Below are 26076 nucleotides of genomic sequence, written 5' to 3' on the forward strand. Positions count from 1 at the left end.
CCTCTCTCTCTTCCCTTAATATGTTGCCACCGGGTTGCCCTCCTTCACCGCCTCCTCTTCCCTTATGTGCTTGCACCTGCCCTCCTCACCCTCTTCTCCTTCCCTGATGCTGCACCTGCCCTCCTCACCCTCTCTCTCTTCCCTGATTGCACCTGCCCTCTCCTCCTCACCCTCTCTCTCCTTCCCTGATGCTGCACCTGCCCCTCCTCACCCTCTCTCTCTTCCCTAATGCTGCACTGCCCTCCTCACCCTCTCTCTTTCCTAATGCTGCACCTGCCCTCCTCACCCTCTCTCTCTTTCCCTAATGCTGCACCTGCCCTCCTCACTCCCCACCTCTGCCCCCACCTCTCTCTCTTCCCTAATGCTGCACTGCTGCCCTCTCACCCTTCCTCTCTCTCTTCCTGATGCTGCACCTGCCCTCCTCACCCTCTCTCTCTTCCTAATGCTGCACCTGCCCTCCTCACCCTCTCTTCTTCCTAATGCTGCACCTGCCCTCCTCACCCTCTCTCTCTTCTCCTAATGCTGCACCTGCCCTCCTCACCCTCTCTCTCTTCCCTAATGCTGCACCTCGCCCTCCTCACCCCTCTCTCTTCCCTAATGGCTGCCACCTGCCCTCTCACCCTTCTTTATCCTTCTGTTATCTGCTTTTTTTTCTTCTGCACCTGCTTCTCACCCTTCTCCTCCTATCCCTTAATTGCTGCACCTGTCCTCCCTCATATCCTTCCATCTTTCTTGCATGCTCCTCACCCTTTCTCTTTCCCCCTGTTCCCTTTCCCCTATGGCTCACCTTTTTGCCCTCCCCACCCTCTCTCTCTTCCCTGATGCTGCACCTGCCCTGCCCTCCCCCCCCCTCTCTTCCCTGATGCTCTCCTCCTTCACCTCCCTGTCTTGACTGCACCTGCCCTCCTCACCCCTCTCTCTCTCTCCTAATGCTGACCTGCCCTCCCTACCCTCTCTCTCTTCCCTAATGCTGCACCTGCCCTCCTCACCCTCTCTCTCTTCCCTAATGCTGCACTGCCCCTCTCACCCTCTCTCTCTTCCCTAATGCTGCACCTGCCCTCTCACCCTCTCTCTCTTCCCTAATGCTGCACCTGCCCTCCTCACCCTCTCTCTCTTCCCTAATGCTGTGCACCTGCCCTCCTCACCCTCTCTCTCTTCCCTATTGCTGCACCTGCCCTCCTCACCCTTCTCTCTTCCCTAATTGCCCTGCCACCTTGGGTAATGCTGCAACACGTGTCTATCCTGAATGGGTAATGCTGCAACACGTGTTTATCATGGGTGGGTAATGCTGCAACACATGTCTATCATGGGTGGGTAATGCTGCAACACATGTCTATCCTGAACGGGTAATGCTGCAACACGTGTCTATCCTGAATGGGTAATACTGCAACACGTGTCTATCCTGAATGGGTAATACTGCAACATGTCTATCCTGAATGGGTAATGCTGCAACACGTGTCTATCCTGAATGGGTAATGCTGCAACACGTGTCTATCCTGAATGGGTAATGCTGCAACACGTGTCTATCCTGAATGAGTAATGCTGCAACACGGGTTTATCATGGGTGGGTAATGCTGCAACACATGTCTATCATGGGTGGGTAATGCTGCAACACATGTCTATCCTGAACGGGTAATGCTGCAACATGTCTATCATGAGTGGGYAATGCTGCAACACGTGTCTATCCTGAATGGGTAATACTGCAACATGTCTATCCTGAATGGGTAATGCTGCAACACATGTCTATCATGGGTGGGTAATGCTGCAACACGTGTCTATCATGGGTGGGTAATACTGCAACACATGTCTATCATGGGTGGGTAATGCTGCAACACGTGTCTATCATGGGTGGGTAATACTGCAACACGTGTCTATCATGGGTGGGTAATGCTGCAACACATGTCAATCACGGACATATGTCTAGGAAGTGCCCCAGTGATGGCTATAGGAGAGATGATTAAAACCTGCCCCAGGCTGAATAGCTTGAGAGCCATAGAGAGAAGAGAGAGGAAGGAGAGAGGGGGGCAAAAGAGATGGAGATAGAGGACACATTCAACCAACGCCCAACAGAATAGAGAATCTGGGGCAGTGTGTGTGGGTGAGAGAGAGAGAGAGGCATGTTTGACAAACATGCACTTAGATGCGCTCATGAAGAAACATTTTGTAATGTGAGGCATGTTCAAGTAAATTCACTCAATCAACCCAACGTCCTCCTAAAGAAATAGGTTGATACCAAGCCCCCTTCCTCTGTGAACCATATCCCCCTCTACTTACTGAGTCTTCCATTCCAACTGTGCTGAGAGCTAAATTAGGCCAAACTCAAATGTAAAACTCAAGTTTAAATAAATAGTCCTGGAAAAACTGCAGTGTCACTGCATCAACCCACCAATCAATATCCTTCTCTACACTGTTTTCACACACACCTGTAGCTACAAAGCCACAGATAAACTGGAACAAAAGTATTAAATGTCCTCAAGTTCAATGTCTTCAACAGAAATGCAAGTAGTCTCCCCTATAGCTCTGAAGTAGTCTCCCCTATAGCTCTGAAGTAGTCTCCCCTATAGCTCTTAAGTAGTCTCCCCTATAGCTCTTAAGTAGTCTCCCCTATAGCTCTTAAGTAGTCTCCCCTATAGCTCTGAAGAAGTCTCCCCTATAGCTCTGAAGTAGTCTCCCCTATAGCTCTGAGCAAATACAGTACATGGACACTACTAGTCTCACAAGCAAAGGCTGTCCAGTCTCAATCTCCCCTCACCAGAGAAACACTGTATACAGTAAAGTCTTACTCTCGTCAGTGGTCCCCCACACACACACACACACACACACACACACACACACACACACACACACACACACACACACACACACACACACACACACACACACACACACACACACACACACACACACACACACACACACAAACAAAGATGCCATTATCGCACAGGAGAGGGGGTGTCAATGGGGACCCAGTGTTTGAGAAGAGTGGCCCTTGTCTCTCCAGTGAAAAAAGACTGTTGCACAATGACTGTACAGTTCCATTGGCCCAGGAGAAAACATTATTCTGGCCTGGTACAGAGGATGTCAGTAAAGCCTAGTATAGCCTCATATCCCCCCACTGGGTCCACAAATTTCCTAAAGGGTTGGTGCTGCAGAGACTGGAGTGACAAAGCAGGCTCTAGACACACGCACGCACACACACACACACACACACACACAGCAGGTTATTACAGTACATAGTCTATGAGAGGATTAAATGAGAGGTAGAGAAAAAAGGGGGGATTCGCCCTATACAATAATAACACTAGGCTAGCAACCTAGAGATGAATTATTGTCATGTAAGCAACATAGGGCCATGTATTATTCATATCTATTCATGGCAGAAATGGAAAGTGTTGAAGGCTAGATGAAGACCATTCAGTCTGAAGTTCCACAACAATTTAACTCCACAAGCAGGAGACAGAGGTCACTCAGCAATCTCAGTTCACCTTGTCAATTCTGTGTTCAGTAAGTTGTCTCTGACATAATATATAGGCTTCATCTCTTTATCACAGTGATCTGAATCAATCCCTCATGCCCACTCAATACCTTGCCTGGATGTGACTAGCCTACAACATGCATAGTGGAGTCCAGGGAACAAAGTAACACTTTTAGGCTTTTTCTTATTATGAAAAGGCTATTGATGTTAGATGAATAATATTTCATACAAACAACATATAGATTAACTACATTTCTAAGACATACCAGTTTTACAATTCAACCCAAAGTGGTGGGAGTAAAACATTACAATTGACACAGTATCCGGGATGAAACGTAACAGGCTGCAGAGTTAAATGTAACACCGTCTTCAATGGTAAAAATGATGGACAAATAAAAAAGTAGGATTTGAAACTGATATTTTGATGATAATACACAAAAATGTTAAATAAATATTTCCAATTGATATTTTAGGCATGTCACATTGGCCAAAAAGGGAGTGGCCAAAATGAATATATATATAAAGATCTTTTTAGCATTCAAGTCTGAATTTGACTTTTTTATTTTTTATTTCTAAGGTATTATCTTAATTGTACTGCTAAACTTGATATAAAGAAGTTACATTTTCTATAATTATGTGAATGTGTATAAATATTATGTACGATTTTCAGTACCTTGTTACATACAAACACCCCCCACAAAATACAATAACAATTATTGGCATCAACTATACCAATCAAAAGAGCCCATCTTACTAATAAAAGTATACATGTTTAAATACATGGAGAATGGTTCTACAGGTATATTACCAAAAAAAGAGAGGCGGCAAGTATATTCAAAAAGACAATAGATCATTGATGGATTTAAACTAACCGCATTAGGCATATATACACACTAAGCATGCATTAACACATTTCATAACATCTTTCTAAATAGTCTCTAATTTGAGTTATTAAACTGTTACAGTACACCTGGTCCGCTGTTACTTTGTTCACCGGTCTCCCCTACAGACAAAACTAAGGACACCTCTTTATCAAGTCAAGTCACAACATAGGCTATAACCATTGCCACAAGAATGATATTAGAATGATATTCAAATTTTTTATTAGCCTACCGTTTGAAAATGTTCTCCATGTCTTTGATCTGTTTGCGGGAGAATTCTTTGAATTCCGTGCTGGGGTTGAATACCTTGGCTTGCTTGGGCGCCGCGTTCCCATTGTTAATGTCCAGTCTCCGGGTGAGTTTCGCCGTGAGTTCCGATGTGGCATCATTGACAATGACCACCACCGCTTTTTCCTGCTGCTCGGGGACAGAGTCGCTCGGTTTCACCCGGGTCTCCTCTGGTGCACACGGGTTGAATTGGGGAGCCTGCTCTGCGGCCATCCTGGGCTGTAGTTTCCTCGCCAATTCGTCCGATGCCATGCTGCGTAGGATACTTTTTGACTTGATGCGATGGGAGCGTGTGCCTAGCACTCAGGGTGGTCAGCTGTGTCTGTCAGCTCGTGACTCTGAGCTCCTCTCAACCTGGACAGTTTCGAGGAGGCGGAGCACAACCGAGCATCAGCATCAAAGCATAAATTGAGCTAAATTACAGCATCTGAAACCAACCACAGGCGAACCCAAACAAATAAGAGCATAAAAGGTGCAACACGAGCAGTCAAGTTGTTGTTAAATGAACTGCTTGATGGATAATTGCTTTGATTTTAGCTACTATTTGAGAGACATTCTTGGTATGTTTACTTGGTCATCCTTTTTATCGAACCTAATTATTATAGCGGTGACGCAGGTACTAAAATGTAGCCTCCGTCAAAAAAGGAACTACGGAGGAAAAAAAATTCTGCGTTGGCCGGGAATCGAACCCGGGTCAACTGCTTGGAAGGCAGCTATGCTCACCACTATACCACCAACGCTCGACCGTTACAACATAAATCCTTTCTTACTTTAGAGACGCATTAGAGTTGATCTGAACATAACTTCGTAGTTGCCATTATTGTTTACATGTTATATGCTCAAATAGCACGACTCCCATTACTGAAATAGCGGAGATATAGTGTCAGTCAAACAAGTGTGGATTGACAAACAAAACAGTAACGTTAGCCACATTAATAGGGAGGACCGGCTAAAATAGTCATGGCCTAGCGAACTAGCTAAATCTCAGCCTGCCAAGAAAGATGTATGATCTAGCTAAATGAAGAAAGGTCATCATCTGCTGCCATGTTCTGTGCAAAACAAACAGGCAGGAAAAAATTCACCCCTTGCCTCCCACCTATATGTACTGGAGTAATAGCTTAATGAAAATGTACCATTAGATCTAAACTGATGCCCTCAATCTCACACAAAATATCAAGGAACCTACCAGGTACAAGCCTAAATCCGTAACCCTGGGCACCCTCTTAGATATCATCCTGACCAATTTGCCCTCTAAATACACCTCTGCTGTCTTCAACCAGGATCTCAGTGATCACTGCCTCATTGCCTGTGTCCGTAATGGGTCCGCGGTCAAACGACCACCCCTCATCACTGTCAAACGCTCCCTAAAACACTTCAGCAAGCAGGCCTTTCTAATCGACCTAGCCCGGGTATCCTGGAAGGATATTGACCTCATCCTGTCAGTAGAGGATGCTGGTTGCTCTTTAAAAGCCCCATTCAAAAAAATCTCAAAGTAACAAGTAGTTGATTTTGGAGTGTTCATTTAATTTTCAAAGCATCCTGAATACACCTGACCTGTGTTTTTTTTCTTCTTTTTCCTGCCTGGTCATAGGCTAAAGACAATGCGGATATTTTGTAACACGCAAAGGGGTGTTTTGCAACAACTTTGTTAGTTCTTGCTATATCACATCAACTACCTAGWGCGTTACAATCAATGTAACGAAATATAGACGTTGAACAACTGTTTTTACAGACGTTGTACTACTAGATGTTATAGACCTCGTGGCGCAACGGTAGCGCGTCTGACTCCAGATCAGAAGGTTGCGTGTTCAAATCACGTCGGGGTCAATCATTTTCTTAGTATGTGTTGTCTTTGTATAAACTCCGGGTTGCTAGATTGTAAACTACAGTTATTCTTAGGTTGCTGTTTGAAAGCTAAATGAGAAGAGAGCCCTATCCGCCATCCACCTTGTAAAATAAAACACATTTACACAACAGCGTTCGACTGTGTTGCATCGTTTTGGTCTCTGCTATTGGTAGATATTATAGTTGTAGATCTGCATGCTTTTCATGGCAAAATATTAATATCATTATTTACAAAATGTGGGCTCGTCCGGGATTTGAACCCGGGACCTCTCGCACCCTAAGCGAGAATCATACCCCTAGACCAACGAGCCGTGGACAAGCTTGAAATATTTAGCTTTATAAGTGAAACYAATAATGCAGGGTTTATCAATTGTACGGAAGAAGAATATTAACGCGACACGTAACATTTTCAACGATATTACTGAGTTACATTTCATATAAGGAAATCAGTCAATTTAAATAAATTCATTAGTCCCTAAATCTATGGATTTCACGTGATTGGGCAGGGGCGCAGCCATGGGTGGGCCAGGGAGGGCATAGGTCAATCCACTTGGGAGCCAGGCCGACCCACTGGGCAGTTAGGCCCAGCCTATCAGAATGAGTTTTTCCCCACAAAAGGCCTTTATTACAGACAGAAGTACTCCTCAAACTATATAATTTGACTGTCTTGGATTTTCTACCTTTATTCATATACTGTCCATATTGTCCAGTGATGTAGTGCTAATTTTTTAGGTGAGCGAACAAACATATTTTTTTTATGTCATAATTTCTCAATCAAAGTTTGTACAGACAGCTGTAGCCTACTACATATCATCGTATAACATGCATCCTCCAATCGCAACATTTTCCTATGCTAAGTGCCCACACATATTGTTAGAAAAAGTTTGATCTCAATCAGTTTCATGGGAATATGTACTTAGATCTACTTTAACTACTGTTTCGTGGGCAAATTAAAGCAGATGGTGTTAACAAACTTTTAGCCTTCGTTGTAGGCCTATTTTGTTTCAATCAAAGCTTATCCTGCTTGGACGTGCTGTTACAGAGATGTTTTTGATGCAACATATTATAGGCACACTATGCTACAGTAGCCTTTATAGTAATACATTTGGTTCTGTTATGTAAAATACTAATTAGCCTAATTATTATATGATCTTGTGAGACATTGATTTTGCTTTGATTTAACTGTACTAAAATAGCACCATTGTGAGATGTGGTTATAATATTATAATAAAAATAAGTGATGAGTAGGAATCCAGGACCTCTATACCGGGCAGGCAGAGGAAGGCCCTAAAAATCGCCAAAGACTCCAGCCACCCTAGTACTAGACTGTTCTCCCTGCTACCGCACAGCAAGTGGTACCGGAGCACCAAGTCTAGGTCCAAAATGCTTTTTAACAGTTTCTACCCCCAAGCCATAAGACTGCTGGGCGCCATACAAGCTAGATCTGCCCCTGTATATATAGCCTCGCTATTGTTATTTTATTGTGTTACTTTTTTTAACTTTAGTTTATTTAGTAAATATTTTATTAACTCTTTTTTTTAAACTGCATTGTTGATTAAGGGCTTGTAAGTAAGCATTTCACGGTAAGGTCGCCTGTTGTATTCGGCGCATGTGACAAATACAACATGATTTTATTTAAGCGATTTTGGTGCCTTTCGAATCGTGTTGGTGAAAGGAATGCACCATATCGAAGTGGTCACATATCCTTCTGCGGTTCCACTGCACAAGAGGGGTCCCGTGAAGTTTTATAAACATCAAGGCAGATACGCAGTGACTTTGGATCCTAGATCTCGTTTGTGTGATGATAAGGTTCATGTGGTGGATCAGTTTGTCTGCATACGCAATAGAGGTGGTGCTTTTCTGTAAGCTAAACACTAGGGCAAGTTCAAGAGCGTCGTAGGCCTAAATTATCCCCAAGCCCAACAAACTGTTTTGAGGACAGTCGTTTTAACCCMTGGTAGAGTTTTCTGTCTGTGGCTGTTCTTGTTACGTCGGATTTGGCCCGCTCAATGTGGTCAAGCCTCAGTCATCATCATGAATCATGTTGAAAATCTACAGGCAAATCCTTTTTAATCCTGGTCATATGAAGAAAAATAATGAAGAGAAATTATAGATAAAATGTATCAGTGCTCATCGGCCATTGGACATAAACTGTCACACCTGCCCCCGCTCCCCCTCTCTGGCGCTTGAGGTTTCCAGGCTGCCGTTCATTACGCACACCTGTCACCATCATTACGCACAGCTGCGCAATATTGGATTCACCTGGACTCACTCCAATACTTTGTTGATTATATCTGTCTGCTCCTCCGTTTGTTCCGTGTCAGCATTGATGTTGTTATTTTCCCCCTGTCCAAACGCTGTTCCTGTTCTGTTTCATGTCGTTGTTTATTAAATGTATTAAATCGCAAATTCAACAAAGAGTGGTTTGGAAGGAATAAATGACAGTGGCTAACTGCAAGCATTGCAAACAATTACTAGCTTGCTATTCTGTGGAGTGGCTGTGTGGTCCCAAATCTGGGATTAAGTGACTCTTTTCCATGTTTAAAATGATAAACATTCAACATTGGCCATGCTGTCAATGAAGCATGATTTGTGCCGCGCTCAAAACACCTGTTAACTCTGAACTACGAAAACTTTACTTTAGTGAGTTCAAGACAACTGGAAATTCCGGAAAAAATTAGCTCCGACTGGGAAATATGTTTTGAATGGTCAACCAACTCGGAATTGTAAGTCGGGAACTCTGGCCTCTTTCTAGAGCTACGTCCTGAAGATAAATGACGTCATCATGATGAGTGTCATAGACTGCTGCTTGACAACACCTTTTACAAGAAACTCAGAAGTGACCACACTTCCCAATTTCAGAATACTATCTTTACTGTCCTAGATGGGTATTTAAGTTCTGGTCAGATAACCAAAAAAGAACACGACTTTTTGGCTATTCAACACCCTAAAATTGCCACTTTCTATACTTTGCCGAAATTACACAAGAATGTTACAAAACCTCCAGGGCGCCCTATTGTAGCGGGCATTGATGCAGTAACGKCCCCTCTATCTACTTTTGTTTACTTTTTTATTAGACCACTTGCAGAACAGCTCCCCTCCTTTGTAAAGGACACCAGCAGTATGATGTCTATCATTGAATCTCTTGATCCTCTCCCTGAGAATACCTTTTTAGTTACTTTTGATGTTGAGTCGTTATACACAAATATTCCACACGAGGGCGGTATTGAAGCTATGGAACATTTCCTTCTGCAACGTGACCCTAATGAACTACCTTCCAGTGCATGCATTATAACATTGGCTGAAATAGTACTCATAACTATTTCATGTTTCTAAATGATTTCTATTTTCCGTTGTGGGTGGTTGTTTTCTGTTTAGTGTATGTTCACCTGGCAGAACTGTTCGTTTATCATTTTTGTTGTTTTGTTAGTATTCATTAAAAGTAATTATGAGTACTTACCACGCTGCACCTTGGTCTTCTCCTTCTCCTCGATACGACGATCGTTACAATTCTAGGCCGTAGGAAATCCTACATCCATCTCATTAGATCAGAACAGGATGGATCAACAGTGATTCATATTACTGGTTTGTGTCCTAAAAAATTATAGTTGTGTTTTGCTGCATAACATTATTTGTCTACCCATATGATGTGCCAATGACTGGAACGAATTGCAAAAATCACTGAAGCTGGAGACTCATATCTCCCTCACTAACTTTAAGCACCAGCTGTCAGAGCAGCTCACAGATCACTGCACCTGTACATAGCCCATCCAACTACCTCATCCCCATACTGTATTTATTTATTTATCTTGCTCCTTTGAACTCCAGTATCTCCACTTGCACATTAATCTTCTGCACATCTATCACTCCAGTGTTTAATTACTATATTGTAATTACTTCGCAACCATGGCCTATTTATTGCCTTACCTCCCTTATCTTACCTCATTTGCAAACACTGTATATAGACTTTTTCTACTGTATTATTGATTGTATGTTTGTTTATTCCATGTGTAACTCTGTGTTATTGTCACACTGCCTTGCTTTATCTTRGCCAGGTCGCACTTGTAAATGAGAACTTGCCTTCAACTAGCCTACATGGTTAAATAAAGGTGAAATAAAAAAATATATTTTTTAAATAATCATTTTCAGGTTAGATGTATAAGCTTCAGTAACACAAATGTGTGTCTTTTCCTACGAATTAATTGGAACAAAAGTTTGTGTTTCAGGAGATGGCTTCCTGGAATTTCTCCCCAAGCAGCTGATTGGTCGGCCCCAATGGATGATTGGAGAGCTGACCCCGCCCCCTCGTCAAGATACAGCTGTCTCTAATTACCATTGCCACCTGAAGCTATAAAAGCCAGTGTTCTGTTCAGAGAGAGCGAGAGAGATCATAGGCAGGCTGAGATCATAGGCAGGCTGAGATCATAGGCAGGCTGAGATCATAGGCAGGCTGAGATCATAGGCAGGCTGAGATCATAGGCAGGCTGAGATCATAGGCAGGCTGAGATCATAGGCAGGCTGAGATCATTGCTGAGAGAGAGGTTTATGGCTGAGGGTTATAGCATGTTGGTTGTGAGTATGTACTATGTTAGCTGTTGTTGGTAGCAGCTTTGGTATGTTCTGTGTTTGTTGCTTTGTCAGAGCTTCTTTAATGGCCTRAGTTTTTTCTCAGTTTTGTTGTGAAGTGGATTGTTTAATATTCTGTTTCATTTGTTCCCGAAGGGGAAGGCACCTAGTGAGTGCTTAGGCAAGAGGCCCGCGGGCATACATATACCCGTAGTATATTCACTGTCTAGGCACACTAGGTAAGACCTGGGCGGACCACCCCCTGTATTTTGGTTAGGGCACCAGGTGGTGCTAAGATAGGTAAGTAGTGGGTAGGCAGGTTAGATAGGAGAGGGGGAGCTTTGATATTTACTTTCTTTGCTTTGGTTCCGTCCAGCCCCTTTTCCCCATATTGCCGTGGAAGGAAATAAATCCTAGTAAGCGGTGCCTTTTTGTCATCCTTACTCGCGCCTACAGTCCATACCTCTTTCGCTTCACGGAGAGTTGAGTTGTAGCAGGGTGTTGCGTTCCCTCTTCAGAGGCGTGCGTAACACCAACCACCGATAAACCACACAGAAGGAAGAAAAGGCGGTTGAAGACAACAGTAGCCAGCTATAGCTAGTACACACCGTAGTCCCCTTTGCACCAGCCTGGACTCCGGTACACAGCAGGCGGGGGCGACACCATTTGTAGCATATATCTCCCAAGCCTATTGACATAGGGGGGTTCTCGAGGGTGGCCCACATGTAGATGCGCCCCGAATTGCGGGCTGCAGTTGAGTACTATTTGCATTTTCAACCTAAATTCTGTCTACCCTGATAAACGAATGTGGCGAGGTCGCGCAGGCGTCTTTTATTCCTGTTAGGTTACTATGGCAGTGACAGTTACACCAAATATAATTGAAATATACATTGCAGAACGTTTAGAAACTCTTGAATATCTTCCATCTTGAGCTTGCTACGTGCCACCAGGCGATATATACATTTCTGTTTCTCCCTAACAGCGAGACAATCGCCTAGCTACGTTTTGTGTTGTGTGGCCATACCGAGGATGTATTCCGATTATTTTACGCATTTCGTAAAATGTTCAATACCAATGTGTCAAAATGTGAATTATGTAGATGGAAATGAAGCGGCTCGTTGGTCTAGGGGTATGATTCTCGCTTTGGGTGCGAGAGGTCCCGGGTTCAAATCCCGGACGAGCCCACATTTTCAAATGTTATATTTTTTAGGTCAGATCAAGTCACATTTTATTGGTCGCATACACATATTTAGCAGATGTTATAGTGACTGTAGCGAAATGCTTGTGTTCCTATCTCCAACAATGCAGTAATATCTAACAATTCACAAAAATACACACAATTCTAAAAGTAAAATAATGGAATTAAGACATAAATAATGAGAAGGAGCAATATCGGAATCCAGACTATCTATATATATATTTATGTACTTTTTCTAACGAAAACAAACACGTATGTGATGTGTACCGTCTAGCTATACTCCCAAGTACTTGTATGAAGTGACTACCTCAATCTCTAAACCCTCAGAGACAGTAATCACACCTGTGGGCAGAGGGGCATTCTTCTTACCAAACCACATGACCTTTGTTTTGGAGGTGTTCAGAAGAAGGTTAAGGGCAGAGAAAGCTTTGTTGTAGAGCACAATATTGCTTAGAATCAAGGGCAATGGTGACATCCTTGAGGACCTTTAAGGTTGCAGTGACACCTCCATAACCTGAGCGGCTACCAGATTGCATACCAGAGAGAATACTATAGACATCAAGAAAGCCAGTCAGTTGATTATTTACATGTTTTTCCCACACTTCTGATCAACGGCAAAATAGAAATAGGCCTATCACAGTTAGGATCAGCTTGATCTCCCTCTTTTTAAATAAAGGACGGACCACGGCTGTCTTCCAGGCAATGGGAACCTCCCCAGAGAGGACAGACAAGTTAAAAACGTCAGAATTAGGATTGGCGATGATAGGAGCAGCAACCTTAAAGAAGAAAGGGTGTAAACCATCTGACCCAGATGTTCTTTTAGGGTCAAGTTTAAGGAGCTCCTTTAGTACCTCGGACTCAGTGACCGCCTGCAGGGAGAAACTTTGTAGCGGAGCAGGGGAAAAATAGGGTGGAGCATCAGGACTAGTTCCATTAGAAGGGGTGGGAGATGAGGAAATGTTGGACGGGCAAGAAGACATGGCTGAGTCAAATAGGAATACTGACTTAATGAAATGGTGATTAAAGAGCTCAGCCATGTGCTTCTTGTCAGTAACAACCACATCATCAACTTTTAAGGGACATGGGCAGCTGTGAGGAGGAGGGTTTATTCTCCAGGTCTTTAATCGTTTTCCAGAACTTCTTGGGGTTAGACCCACAGAGAGAGAACTGCTCCTTAATTAAAGTAACTCACTTTGGCCTTCCGGATAGACTGAGTGCACTTATGTTACGGCTCTCGTTTGTGGTAGGAAGAGTGGACCAAGACGCAGCGTGGAAAGTGTTCATGATTTTTTATTCAAAAACACTCAAACAAAATAACGAAAGTCAAAAAACGAAAGCGAACAGTTCTGTCAGGCNACATCCTGGCTGGATACCCACTTTAGCTCGGTGAGTGTGGAGAGCTGGCACAGGACGCACTGGGCTATGAAGGCACACTGGAGGCATAGTGCGTATAGCCGGCGCAGGATATACTGGGCCGTGGATGCGCACCGGAGGTCTGGAGCGCAGAGCTTGCACAACGCGTCCTGGCTGAATACCCCCTGTAGCACGGCAAGTGCGGGGAGCTGGCACAGGCCTCACTGGGTTGTGCTGGCGAACTGGGGATATCGTGCGTAGAGCTGGCGCAGGATATCCTGGACCAAGGTGACGCACTGGAGACCAGGACCGCTGAGCCGGCACAATCCGTCCTGGCTGGATGCCCACTCTAGCACGGCAACTGCGAGGAGCTGGCACAGAGTGCACCGGGCTGTGAGTGCGCACTGGAGACACAGTGATCATCACCGCATAACACGGTGCCTGACCAGTCACACTCTCCCCACGGTAAGCATGGGGAGTTGGCTCAGGTCTAAAACCTGACTCCGCCAATCTCCCCGGCTGCCTCTCGTGCTTGCTCCATTTCTCTAATTCCTCGTATCGTCGCCATTCTGCTTTCACTGCCTCCATCTGCTCCCTTGAACGGCGATACTCGCCTACCTGCGTCCAGGGTCCTTCTCCATTCATGATCTCCTCCCATGTCCACTCATCCTGGCCACGCTGCTTGGTCCATTTTTGGTGGGATCTTCTGTTACGGCTCTCGTTTGTGGTAGGAAGAGTGGACCGAGACGCAGCGTGGAAAGTGTTCATGATTTTTTATTCAAAAACACTCAAACAAAATAACGAAAGTCAAAAAACGAAAGCGAACAGTTCTGTCAGGCAAAAAAACACTAAACAGAAAACAAGATCCCACAAAACCCAAAAGGAAAATTACAACTTATATATGATCCCCAATCAGAGACAACGATAGACAACTGCCTCTGATTGGGAACCATACTCAGCCAAAAACACAAAGAAATAGAAAACATAGATTTTCCCACCCGAGTCACACCCTGACCTAACCAAACATAGAGAATAATAAGGATCGCTAAGGTCAGGGCGTGACAACTTATTTCTCATTTGCCTGAACGAGGGCCAGTCAGCCTGAGTATGTGTGTGCCGAGCCTTTCACCAAATGCATTCTTGAGGTGGAGTAACCCTGCAAGATCACGGTCAAACCAGGGGCTAAACCTGTTTTTAATTCTCATTTTCTTTATGGGGGCGTGTTTGTTAWCAATACCACTGAAAATATCAAAAAAGAARGTCCAAGTGTCTYYGACAGAGGGGATCAAGYTGATTCTRWACCATTTTACAGAGGCCAGGTCATGAAGGAAGGCTTGCTCATTAAAGTTTTTTAGMAAGCCTCTAAKACAAATCAGGACTGGCCGTTTCACTGAGCAGCCATTATGAACACAGGCTGTAAAACAGTGATCACTAAGGTCATTACAGAAAACACCAGACTGATACCTATCAGGATTATTTGTGAGGAAAACATCGAAGAGAGCAGCCTTTTCTGGGGGTTTTGAGTCATACCTTGTGAGATTGGTAATAATCTGAGAAAGATTTATGGAATCCCATTGCTTTAGGACTTGGTCAGGTGGTTTAAGCATGTCCCAGTATAGGTCACCTAGCAGGACAAATTCAGATTTAGTGTAATCTAGCTAGTACACTCACTGAATTATATATTGATATGACAGATTGTAAAATTATTTGATGATTTGGTTAATACAGACATAGTTAGCCTACCCTTGTTCTCATTGTCTTCAAACGGCCGAGATGGGTATTTCATTAAATGCCCTCTGACTACGGTAAAACTAGAATCTGTGGTAAAAGGTTCTGGCCAGTACGGGTATCGAACCCGCGACCTTCGCGTTATTAGCACGACGCTCTAACCAACTGAGCTAACCGGCCTTCCACACCTCACCTGTTGTAGAGAATATAGTGATAATCCATACAGCTACTGGAGGGTAGTTCTCACTAATCTGTTCACCACTAGCTAGGTTTCCACCCAATTGGCAACAGCTTTCCATGCGTATATTCAAAAATCCGCCTAAAAACAATATGTGCATTTTCACACAGAGAGGTTAACATCAAATTGACTTGTTGCAGGTAAGAGGCTGTGTGTGATGACGTGTAACATAMAAATGCCTTTTGCGGTTGAATTCCCACGTACCGAATAAAAAACATGAAATGGGTTTCCATCGCATTTTTAACTCTATTGATAATTTTCTCACAAAAACATGGCGAAATATAGCGAGTGTGCTCACTCTGGTATTGGCACGTGTTCTGTAGCGCTGTTGGCTAGAGGGCACGTATAGCCTTCCCTACATAGTGAGATTATGGACAAAAGAGCAATATTATTTTTATTTGTCAAACGGTAGCCAAGCATCGATGATCATGTCTCCAGGATAAGAGTCCTCGATATTTATTTGAAAGGAGCATCAAACTCATCACCGTGCACTTACACCACCCTGTGAAGTCCGTCATCATTTCATTCATCGGTAGCCTACTGCATGCGTTGATTGCTTTCCAGACGAGTGGTAGTGGGAGGRCCACACAATATGTCAATCGGATGGTTATTATATAAATATTTGTGCATAAAAGCTTTTCCACCGAAATTTCTGGCATACTTAATTTTACCGACAAGAAAAGATCCCACTTTGTCTAGTTTATTTTGTTTTGTCGAAATTTGGAAAATGTCCCGTCTGTTTACATTAGACCTGTCGTGACATTTTTTTATCTGACATAAAAAGGTTGGATGGAAACCTGTTTATGTCTGGAGGAAACCTGGCACCATCCCTAAGGTCAGTAGGTGTAAAGTACTTAAGTAAAAATACTTTAAAGTACTACTTAAGTAATTTTGGGGGGGTATCTACTTTACTTTACTATTTTTGACTACTTTTACTTCACTACATTCCCAAAGAAAAGTATGCACTTTTTATTCCATACATTTTCCCTGACACCAAAAACTATTTGTTACATTATGAATGCTTAGCAGGGCAGAAAATGGTCAAATTCACACACTTATCAAGAGAAAGGGGGCTATCTAGTCAGTTGTACAACTGAATGCCTTCAACTGAAATAAATCACATCTCCATATTACCAAGAATTCATTCAGAGATGAACCTAAATCAGGGTTTAACACGTGGGTTAAATACCAGTGAAACCAGTTATCAACATAATAAACAAATCATGTCCAGTTGAATTTCAGATTTAGATTTTATTAACAATAAATTACTTCTTACATAATTAAATTGCACAATGTTTCAGTAATTATTTAATTATATATTGAACATTCAAGGCATACAGTATGCACACATACACATACTCATCATACACACATGTTTTGTCACTCGCATGCCATTCCAGTGCTGTGGGTGTGCTGGCACATTCTGTGCAGATGCTTCAGGACCAGGTGTCTGTGGAGGGTTTTTGACATTGGAGAAGTTGTGCAGGATTTCCCCAAGTGTGTGTGTGCGTGCGTATGTCAGTGTGCATGTGTAAGTGGCATATCAGTATTGGCAAGGGAACTGACCCCAAGAACACGTCCACTGATTAAGCAAGGCCTGTGATTCTGTAGGGCTTGTCTTCTCCAGTCAATTACCTCCAGCCCAATACTAAGCACTCTGTCATGTGATTGTTCTATTTACTGTACAGAATCATGAAACATTCACGGTTAATTTCCATTCAGTGCTGGTGGGTGGATTTTAAAACGTGCTTCTTGTATGGTTTCAATAGAGGAGTTGCTCTTTACAAAAGGGTGGATCGTCAAGCCATTGTTCTGGGGGAATTACATTTCTAGCAAAGAAGCGCTTTTAAAAAAAAAATGAAAAAAATTGGCCCATGCAGTTGAGGCAAGGTTACGATACATTCACATGTTACCATCCCCTTGAGAACTGTTTCTGTGGTTATCTTCTCCCATCACATGCATAGCTCCTGTTCCACCAGAGCCTTGTTTTACAGTTAGACTGTTAGTGCTGAATCATTCCACTGGAATTAGTGTAAGACATGCAGTGTGTTGGAGTTATGGAAGAAGTACTCTGATTGTAGGACCGATCAGGGGAGCCTGGGAACCTAAACCCTGGAGCCTGGGAACCTAAACCCTGGAGCCTGGGAACCTAAACCCTGGAGCCTGGGAACCTAAACCCTGGCACACCAAAACCACCTGAGAAAGGGAAACAGTTAATCGGAAATAATGTCATTGCGTGATGTCACTTTCTTCCAATGCAATCCCATACTCAAATCACATGATCTCTGTCATTTGATCCATGTGGTCCAGTAAAAATTGATGCCAGGGGGTTCCAACCAATCACTTTCAGTGTGGAATATCATGTGCTTCACTGTTCCTCCTCTGACTGGTCAGTCCAGGTACCGAAGAAATTTGAGACTTTGGGGGTTTTGGGGGTGCGTTTGACACCCCTGGAGCCCAGTCTGGCCCCTGAGGAAGTGCCCCCTTCCTGGGCCAGGTGGATCCTCTGGCTCTCCCTGAGGTTCTGGGCCCGCACTTCCTGGTTCTTGATCTCCTCTATTACCCGACAGGGGAACCAGCCCTTCTCTCCATCATGGAGCCTCTCACCCATCATCCAGCCTGAGGGGGTGATAGAGAGGAGAGAGAGAGAGAGAGAGAGAGAGGGAAGAGTGGAAGAGTAGTGTAGGTAAAGAAAGAGAGGGAGTAAAAAGAGATATTAACTAACAGGCAGCCTGTTGAATCTACACTAGAGCTCCTAGTACTAAGATCTCCCAGGAGATATGTTGTCTGGTCTCACCGTCATCTGTCCTCTCCAGGATGTTCAACACGTCAGCCATCTCAATGGACAGCTCATCTGGCTCCTGAGACAAGTACGACTGAATACACTGGACCTGGGGAGAGGCTGACCACACACGCACGCACACACACACAGGCACATTAATAACATATTCACTACCGTTCAAAAGTTTGGGGTCACTTAGAAATGTCCTTGTTTTTGAAAGAAAAGCACATTTTTTGGTCCATTAAAATAACATAAAATGGATCAGAAATACAGTGTAGACATTGTTAATGTTGTAAAAGACTATTGTAGCTGTAAACGGCTGAATTTTAATGGAATTTCTCCATAGGTGTACAGAGACCCATTATCAGCAACCATCACTCCTGTGTTCGAATGGCACGTTGTGTTAGCTAATCCAAGTTTAACATTTTAAAAGGCTAATTGATCATTAGAAAACCTTTTTGCAATTATGTTAGCACAGCTGAAAACTGTTGTTCTGATTAAAGAAGCAATAAAACTGGCCTTCTTTAGACTAGTTGAGTATCTGGAGCATCAGCATTTATGGGTTCAATTACAGGCTCAAAATGGCAAGAAACAAAGCACTTTCTCTGAAACTCGTCAGTCAATGCTTGTTCTGAGAAATGAAGGCTTTCCCATGCGAGAAATTGCCAAAACTGAAATCTCGTACAACGCTGTGTACTACCCCTTCACAGAACAGACGCAAACTGGCTCTAACCAAAATAGAAAGAGAGTGGGAGGCCGGTGCACAACTGAGCAAAGAAGTACATTAGAGTGTCTAGTTTGAACAACACCTCACAAGTCCTCAACTGGAGCTTCATTAAACAGTACCCGGCAAAAAACCAGTCTCAATGTCAACAGTAGAAGCGACTCCAGGATGCCCTTCTAGGCAGAGTTGCAAAAACACGCATATCTCAGACTGGCCACAAAAAGAAAAGATTAGATGGGCAAAAGAACACAGAACTGGACAGACGTAGATTTGGAAAAAAAGTGTTATTGACAGACGAATCTAATTGGGTGTTGGATCACAAAGAAGAACATTCGTGAGACGCAGAAAAAATGAAAAGATGCTGGAGAGGTGCTTGACGCTATCTTCAAGCATGTTGGAGGCAATGTGATGTCTGGGGTGCTTTGGTGGTGGTGATAGTGGGAGATTTGTACAGGGTAAAAGGATCTTGAAGAAGAAGGCTATCACTCCATTTTGCAACGCCATGCATACCCTGTGGACGGCGCTAATTGGAGCCAATTTCCTCCTACAACAGGACAATGACCAAAGCAACAGCTCTCAAACTATTTCAAGTACTATTAGGGAAGAAGCAGTCACTGTATTCTTTTATAATGATAGCCAGCACAGTCACGGGATCTCAACCCTATGAGCTGTTGGTGAGAGCTTGACCGTATGGTACATAAGAAGTGCCCAAACACCAATCCAACTTGAGTGCTTCCAGAGCATGGGGTGAAATCTCTTCAGATTACCTCAACAAAATTGACAATTGGAATGCCAAAGGTCTGCAAGCTGTAATTTCTGCAAATGGAGGATTCTTTGACAAAAGCAAAGTTTGAAGGACACAATTATTATTCCAATTAAAAATCATTATTTATAACCTTGTCAACATCTTGACTATATTTCCTATTCATTTGCAACTCATTTATGCAACTCAGTATGTTTTCATGGAGAACAAGACATTTCTTAGACTTGAACTCCAGTGTTTTCTCAATGCTGATGAGTTCCTAGGTACGACTCATCTTCCTCACACCCTCGTTGCACTCCTTCACAATCTGACATATGCACAAACAAACCATTATATAAGAAACCTATCCCAACACTCCCTTGGAATTGTTTGGCGACTAGTAAGTCTTTTTTAAATCTCCCGCTTTGGGCTGGATGTGTCAATGTGTAGTTTATGTAAGGGATAATCAACGAAGTTATGCATTCTATGAAAATAATAAACAACTTAGAAGGGTGTAGTTTCAGGGATGGACACAAGACGAGAGTTATTCCTTATACATGCTATAATTTAGCACATTTGTTACTAGAATTGTGTTCATTTGCCAATAGAAATGTGTTCAACATCCACTGAAGTAGCTAGCAAGTTTACTAGATACAGTTGAAGTCGGAAGATTACATACACTTACGTTGGAGTCATTAAAACTCATTTTTCAACCACTCCACAAATTTCTTGTTAACAAACTATAGTTTTGGCAAGTCGGTAGGACATCTACTTTGTGCATGACACAAAGCTTTAGAAGCTTCTGATAGGCTAATTGACATCATTTGAGTCAATTGGAGGTGTACCCGTGGTTGTATTTCAAGGCCTACCTTCAAACTCACTGCCTCTTTGCTTGACATCATGGGAAACCCTTGTCAACGTCTTGACTGTATTTCCTATTCATTTTGCAACTCATTTAATGGAAAACAAGGACATTTCTAAGTGACCCCAAACTTTTGAATGGTAGTCTATACCACCTGTTATTTGGTACCTAAAAGTTCATTTGTGAGTAGTGGGTGTCATCTCTGTGTCGGTGTGTGTCATCTTTGTGTACGTCTCACCTGGTTGGTGGGCGCTGGTGGACATGAATCGCGTGCGGCGGTTTGGCGTGAGAGCACAGATCCAGCGCAGCTTATCACTCCTGKCAGCAGCACACAGGCACACACATGGGAGATTGTTAATAACAGATCAATGACATACAGAGAAGTACTGTACGGAGTACACTAGGTGCCGATGGGGCTTGAGACTCATATATAATGCTGTTAGTTGTAGTCACTCACATGCTGGAGGTCTTGAGCATGTAGTTGACAGGCCTCTCCTCCTGGTTCTCCAGAAGTTTCAGGTTGAACACGTTAGCCAGTATCTGACCCTGGTCTTCCATGTCCTCAGTTCTCAGCATGGCCCGCGTGCACGAGTCCAGCACCTGGAACTTCTCACCACTGTCGAAGACACACACACACACGTATACAAAGCCTCATGTGACAAAGGGCAGTTTGGCAGGAAGTGGACTTCAAAACTGCCTGTATACAAAATTATGTGTTGGGGGGGGGCAATAGAAAGTCCCAGACTGAAAGTGGGTGTGCACTGCGACCCCAAATGACCACTAGCTGTCTCTGTGTGGTGATGTCATGTGCTGACCTGGAGCTGCGCTTGGTGATGAGTAGCAGGTTGTTGAAGAGGAACAGGTAGACAGGGTGGTGGAGCTTCTTGCTCCGCATGGTCCTAGTGCTCTTTGGCCCGGTCATCTGCTGCACCTCACCCTTCTTCAGCAGCCAGCGGGAGTGGGAGATCACCGGCACCGACTGGAGGGAGAGGGTCACAGGTTCAACTCAGGGTTATTATAGATCATAGAGATCTCTTTTTTACATCCGTTTTTTTGCTGTTGAAATGCCAACATTTCGGTCTATCGATCTCCTTAATTTGGGATAGGGGGCAGCATTAGGAAGTTTGGATGAAAAGCGTGCCCAGAGTAAACTGCCTGTTACTCAGGCCCAGAAGCTAGAATGTGCATATAATTAGTAGATTTGGATAGAAAACACTCTAMAGTTTCCAAAACTGTTAAAATAATGTCTGTGAGTATAACAGAACTCATATGGCAGGCGAAAACCTGAGAAAAATCCAACCAGGAAGTGGGAATTCTGAGGTTTGTAGTTTTCAAGTGAATGCCTATCGAATATCCAGTGTCTGTGGGGTCAGATTGCACTTCCTAAGGCTTCCAGTAGATGTCAACAGTCTTTAGAAGTTGTTTCAGGCTTCTATTGTGAAAGGGGAGAGAATAAGAGCACTCAGAGTAAGTGGCTCAGCTGAAAGCATGAGTTGTTTATCGCGCGTGGCCGTGAGCGCGACGTTCGTTCCCTTTTCTTTCTAATGAAAACAGTATTGTTCGGTTGAAACATTATTGAATATTTATGATAAAAACACCCTAAGGTGTGATTAGAAACATAATTTGACATGTTTCTACGAACTTTAATGAAACTTTTTTGACTTTGTCTGGATTTTGTGCATATGGATTACTGAACTAAACGCGTGAACAAAAAGGAGGTTTTTGGACATAAAGATGAACTTTATCGAACAAAACAAACATTTATTGTGTAACATGGAGTCCTGGGAGTGCCACCAGATGAAGATCATCAAAGGTAAGTGCTTAATTTTAACGCTATTTCTGACTTTTGTGACAACTCTCCTTGGCTGGAAAATGTCTGTATGRTTTTGTGGCTAGGCGCTGTCCTAACATAATCGCATGGTGTGCTTTCGCCGTAAAGCCTTTTTGAAATCGGACACTGTGGTTGGATTAACAAGAAGTTTATCTTTAAAATGGTGTATAATACTTGTATGTTTGAGGAATTTTAATTATGAGATTTCTGTTGTTTGAATTTGGCGCCCTGCAATTTCACTGGCTGAAGGCCAGGTGTTCCGCTAGCGGAACCCCCTTCCCAGAAAGGTTAAAGGAATCAAACAAGCAATCAAATCAAATTTCATAGTTCACATACATATATTTAGCAGATGTTACTGAGGGTGTAGCCAAATGCTTGGAACCTAACTGAGATACATAACCTTTGACCAAGTCTGTTTGTGCCAGTCTGGCAATTTCACTGACTATATAGAATATAGACATGTTGTCACATGACTGGTGACTGCAGGTACCTTAGACTTGAACTCCAGTGTTTTCTCAATGCTGATGAGTTCCTCTGTACGACTCATCTTCCTCACACCCTCGTTGCACTCCTTCACAATCTGACATATGCACAAACAAACCATTATATAAGRAACMYATCCCAACACTCCCTTGGAATTGTATATAGGCAGTTAAAGACATGCTCCGGAACTTTGGCGACTAGTAAGTCTTTTTTAAATCTCCCGCTTTGGGCTGGATGTGTCAATGTGTAGTTTATGTAAGGGATAATCAACGAGGGTTATGCGTTCTATGGAAAATAATAAACAACTTAGAAGGTGTGTTCGGAACTGACCTACAGAGTTGCATTATTTTCCAGAGAACGCAAAGAGCCCCGAGTTGATTATCCCTTTTATACCATGGCTATAATTGAGCACATTTGCTACTAGAATTTTGTTCATTTGCCCATAGAAATTTGTTCAACATCCACTGAAGTAGCTAGCAAGTTTACTAGATACAGTTGAAGTCGGAAGATTACATACACTTAGGTTGGTCATTAAAAGTCATTAAAAGTCATTTTTCAACCACTCCACAAATTTCTTGTTAACAAACTATAGTTTTGGCAAGTCGGTAGGACATCTACTTTGTGCATGACACAAGTCATTTTTCCAACAATTGTTTACAGAAAGATTATTTAATTTATAATTCACTGTATCACAATTCCAGAGGGTCAGAAGTTTACATACACTAAGTTGACTGTGCCTTTAAACAGCTTGGAAAATTCCAGAAAATTGTCATGGCTTTAAAAGCTTCTGATAGGCTAACTGACATCATTTGAGTCAATTGGAGGTGTACCTGTGGATGTATTTCAAGGTCTACCTTCAAACTCAGTGCCTCTTTGCTTGACATCTTGGGAAAATCAAAAGAAATCAGCCAAGACCTCAGAAAAACAATTGTAGACCTCCACAAGTCTGGTTCATGTTTGGGAGCAATTTCCAAACACTGTACAAACAATAGTACGCAAGTATAAACACCATGGGACCACGCAGCCATCATACCGCTCAGGAAGGAGACGTGTTCTTTCTCCTAGAGATGAACGTACTTTGGTGCGAAAAGTGCAAATCAATCCCAGAACAACAGAAAAGAACCTTGTGAAGATGCTGGAGGAAACAGGTACAACAGTATATATCCACAGTAAAACGAGTCCTATATCGACATAACCTGAAAGGCCGCTCAGCAAGGAAGGAATCACTGCTACAAAACCGTGATAAAAAAGCCAGACTACGGTTTGCAACTGCACATGGGGACAAAGAATGTACGTTTTGGTCTGGTCTGATGAAACAAAGATAGAACTGTTTGGTCATAATGACCATCGTTATGTTTGGAGGAAAAAGGGGGAGGCTTGCAAGCCGAAGAACACTTCACAAAATAGATGGCATCATGAGGAAATAAAAGTATGTGGATATATTGAAGCAACAACTCAAGACATCAGTCAGGAAGTTAAAGCTTGGGCGCAAATGGGTCTTCCAAATGGACAATGACCCCAAGCATACATCCAAAGTTGCGGCAAAATGGCTTAAGGACAACAAAGTCAAGGTATTGGAGTGGCCATCACAAAGCCCTGACCTCAACCCTAGAGAAAATTTGTGGGCAGAACTGAAAAAGCGTGTGCAAGCAAGGAGGCCTACAAACCTGACTCAGTTACACCAGCTCTGTCAGGAGGAATGGGCCAAAATTCACCCAACTTATTGTGGGAAGCTTGTGGAAGGCTACCCGAAACGTTTGACCCAGGTTAAACAATTTAAAGGCAATGCTACCAAATACTAATTGAGTGTATGTAAACTTCTGACCCACTGGGAATGTGTTGAAAGAAATAAATGCTGAAATAAATCATTCTGTCTACTATTATTCTGACATTTCACCTTCCTAAAATAAAGTGGTGATCCTAACTGACCTAAGACACGGCATTTTTACTAGGATTAAATGTCATGAATTGAGAAAAACTGAGTTTAAATGTATTTTGCTAAGGTGTATGTAAACTTCCGACTTCAACTGTAGCTACAGTAGCTGCCGTGGTAACCAAACAAACAGACTTGCTTAACGAAATCATCAGTTCTAGCAAATTCAATAATACCAATATGTTTTCAATTAGACTTTTGCTTTCAAAAGCAGCTCAAACAAAACATGTAAAAATGAACTATAGCCATTGAATTCTACCGTGCAAATATACCATGCGTTATAGGGAAATAATGCACATTCTAGAATGACATTCATGCCAATCAGAAGGGGGTATTCAACAATGACATGGTATAATTAAGCGATCATGCCCAAGAAGCCGGTGTTTGGAGGATATATTGGCACGGGTGTTGTTAGGCCCGAGACTAGGTCGAGTGGCTCATGAATGCCACTTTCAGAACTACTTTCAAAAAATTATATAAAAGTACCAGAGAATCTCTCTAACAAACATTACTGTGAGGCAAAGAATATATGCAAATTGTGAGTCCAAAGGAAAGAGTGCTAAACCTGTTTCAGAGAGAAGCAAATATTTATGTAGAGGCTATACTTGATGCTCCAATTAAAACCACATTCCTTTGTTTGTGGCAACTACAACTAACCTCATCATGACAGTCATCATTCCTTACAAAGCATAGACAGTCGTGGCAAGACTAAGTCTTCCCAACATGATGATGGTGATTGTTTTTAATGCAACACTCAACACCATGACAGGCCCTGAGCCCATAATCACAACCCGCACTACTTCCTCTAACATGCCCCAGGCCAGTACTGAACCAAATCCAGCACTCTGTCATCTCTCCCAGACTGGTTTGGTACTGTAAACTGGTTTAGTACTGTAAATGGTTTGGTACTGTTACCGTACCTGCTCCAGCTGCTGGTGAGCCTTAATGGCATTGGCCTCCATCTCTGAATTCTCCTCCGCCTTCTTCAGAATGTTCTGCAAGCAAACACAGCATCAGAAGCTCAACGCAAAACTTACATCCTGGATACTGATACTGCAATATATTAGCACACAGTAAAGCATTATCATAACTATTATTCGCGATTCAGAAATGCTATGCTCCCCCCATCTTGGTTCAGCCCACTCTC

General features: G+C 42.9%; 2 protein-coding genes and 5 non-coding genes across 7 annotated transcripts in view; 2 read left to right on the plus strand and 5 right to left on the minus strand.

The window, feature by feature from the left end:
* Positions 1 to 5148, minus strand: part of LOC111960766 (EF-hand domain-containing protein D2) — a 41226-nt gene extending 36078 nt beyond the window's left edge. Inside the window, exon 1 of the mRNA XM_023982971.2 lies at positions 4589 to 5148. Coding sequence (XP_023838739.1) covers positions 4589 to 4896 — 308 coding nt within the window. The 5' untranslated portion in view covers positions 4897 to 5148. The remainder of the gene's footprint in view (positions 1 to 4588) is intronic.
* Positions 5149 to 5312: 164 nt separating this feature from the next.
* trnag-ucc (transfer RNA glycine (anticodon UCC)) lies at positions 5313 to 5384 on the minus strand. The gene has a single exon. It is a non-coding gene; the product is annotated as a tRNA-Gly (tRNA).
* A 1015-nt stretch (positions 5385 to 6399) lies between these two features.
* Positions 6400 to 6471, plus strand: trnaw-cca (transfer RNA tryptophan (anticodon CCA)). The gene has a single exon. It is a non-coding gene; the product is annotated as a tRNA-Trp (tRNA).
* A 257-nt stretch (positions 6472 to 6728) lies between these two features.
* Positions 6729 to 6800, minus strand: trnap-agg (transfer RNA proline (anticodon AGG)). Its single transcript has one exon. It is a non-coding gene; the product is annotated as a tRNA-Pro (tRNA).
* Positions 6801 to 12167: 5367 nt separating this feature from the next.
* Positions 12168 to 12239, plus strand: trnap-ugg (transfer RNA proline (anticodon UGG)). Its single transcript has one exon. It is a non-coding gene; the product is annotated as a tRNA-Pro (tRNA).
* A 3201-nt stretch (positions 12240 to 15440) lies between these two features.
* Positions 15441 to 15514, minus strand: trnai-aau (transfer RNA isoleucine (anticodon AAU)). Its single transcript has one exon. It is a non-coding gene; the product is annotated as a tRNA-Ile (tRNA).
* A 1289-nt stretch (positions 15515 to 16803) lies between these two features.
* The window catches only part of LOC111960767 (ephexin-1-like), a 40501-nt gene continuing 31228 nt past the window's right edge, over positions 16804 to 26076 (minus strand). The window contains exons 9-15 of the mRNA XM_023982972.1: positions 25850 to 25924; positions 23004 to 23093; positions 21498 to 21661; positions 21140 to 21298; positions 20921 to 21000; positions 18370 to 18474; positions 16804 to 18191 (exon numbers count right to left, since the gene is read on the minus strand). Coding sequence (XP_023838740.1) covers positions 17941 to 18191; positions 18370 to 18474; positions 20921 to 21000; positions 21140 to 21298; positions 21498 to 21661; positions 23004 to 23093; positions 25850 to 25924 — 924 coding nt within the window. The 3' untranslated portion in view covers positions 16804 to 17940. The remainder of the gene's footprint in view (positions 18192 to 18369; positions 18475 to 20920; positions 21001 to 21139; positions 21299 to 21497; positions 21662 to 23003; positions 23094 to 25849; positions 25925 to 26076) is intronic.

This window comes from Salvelinus sp. IW2-2015, linkage group LG4p (genome assembly GCF_002910315.2).
Source record: "Salvelinus sp. IW2-2015 linkage group LG4p, ASM291031v2, whole genome shotgun sequence".
NCBI lineage: Eukaryota > Metazoa > Chordata > Actinopteri > Salmoniformes > Salmonidae > Salvelinus > Salvelinus sp. IW2-2015.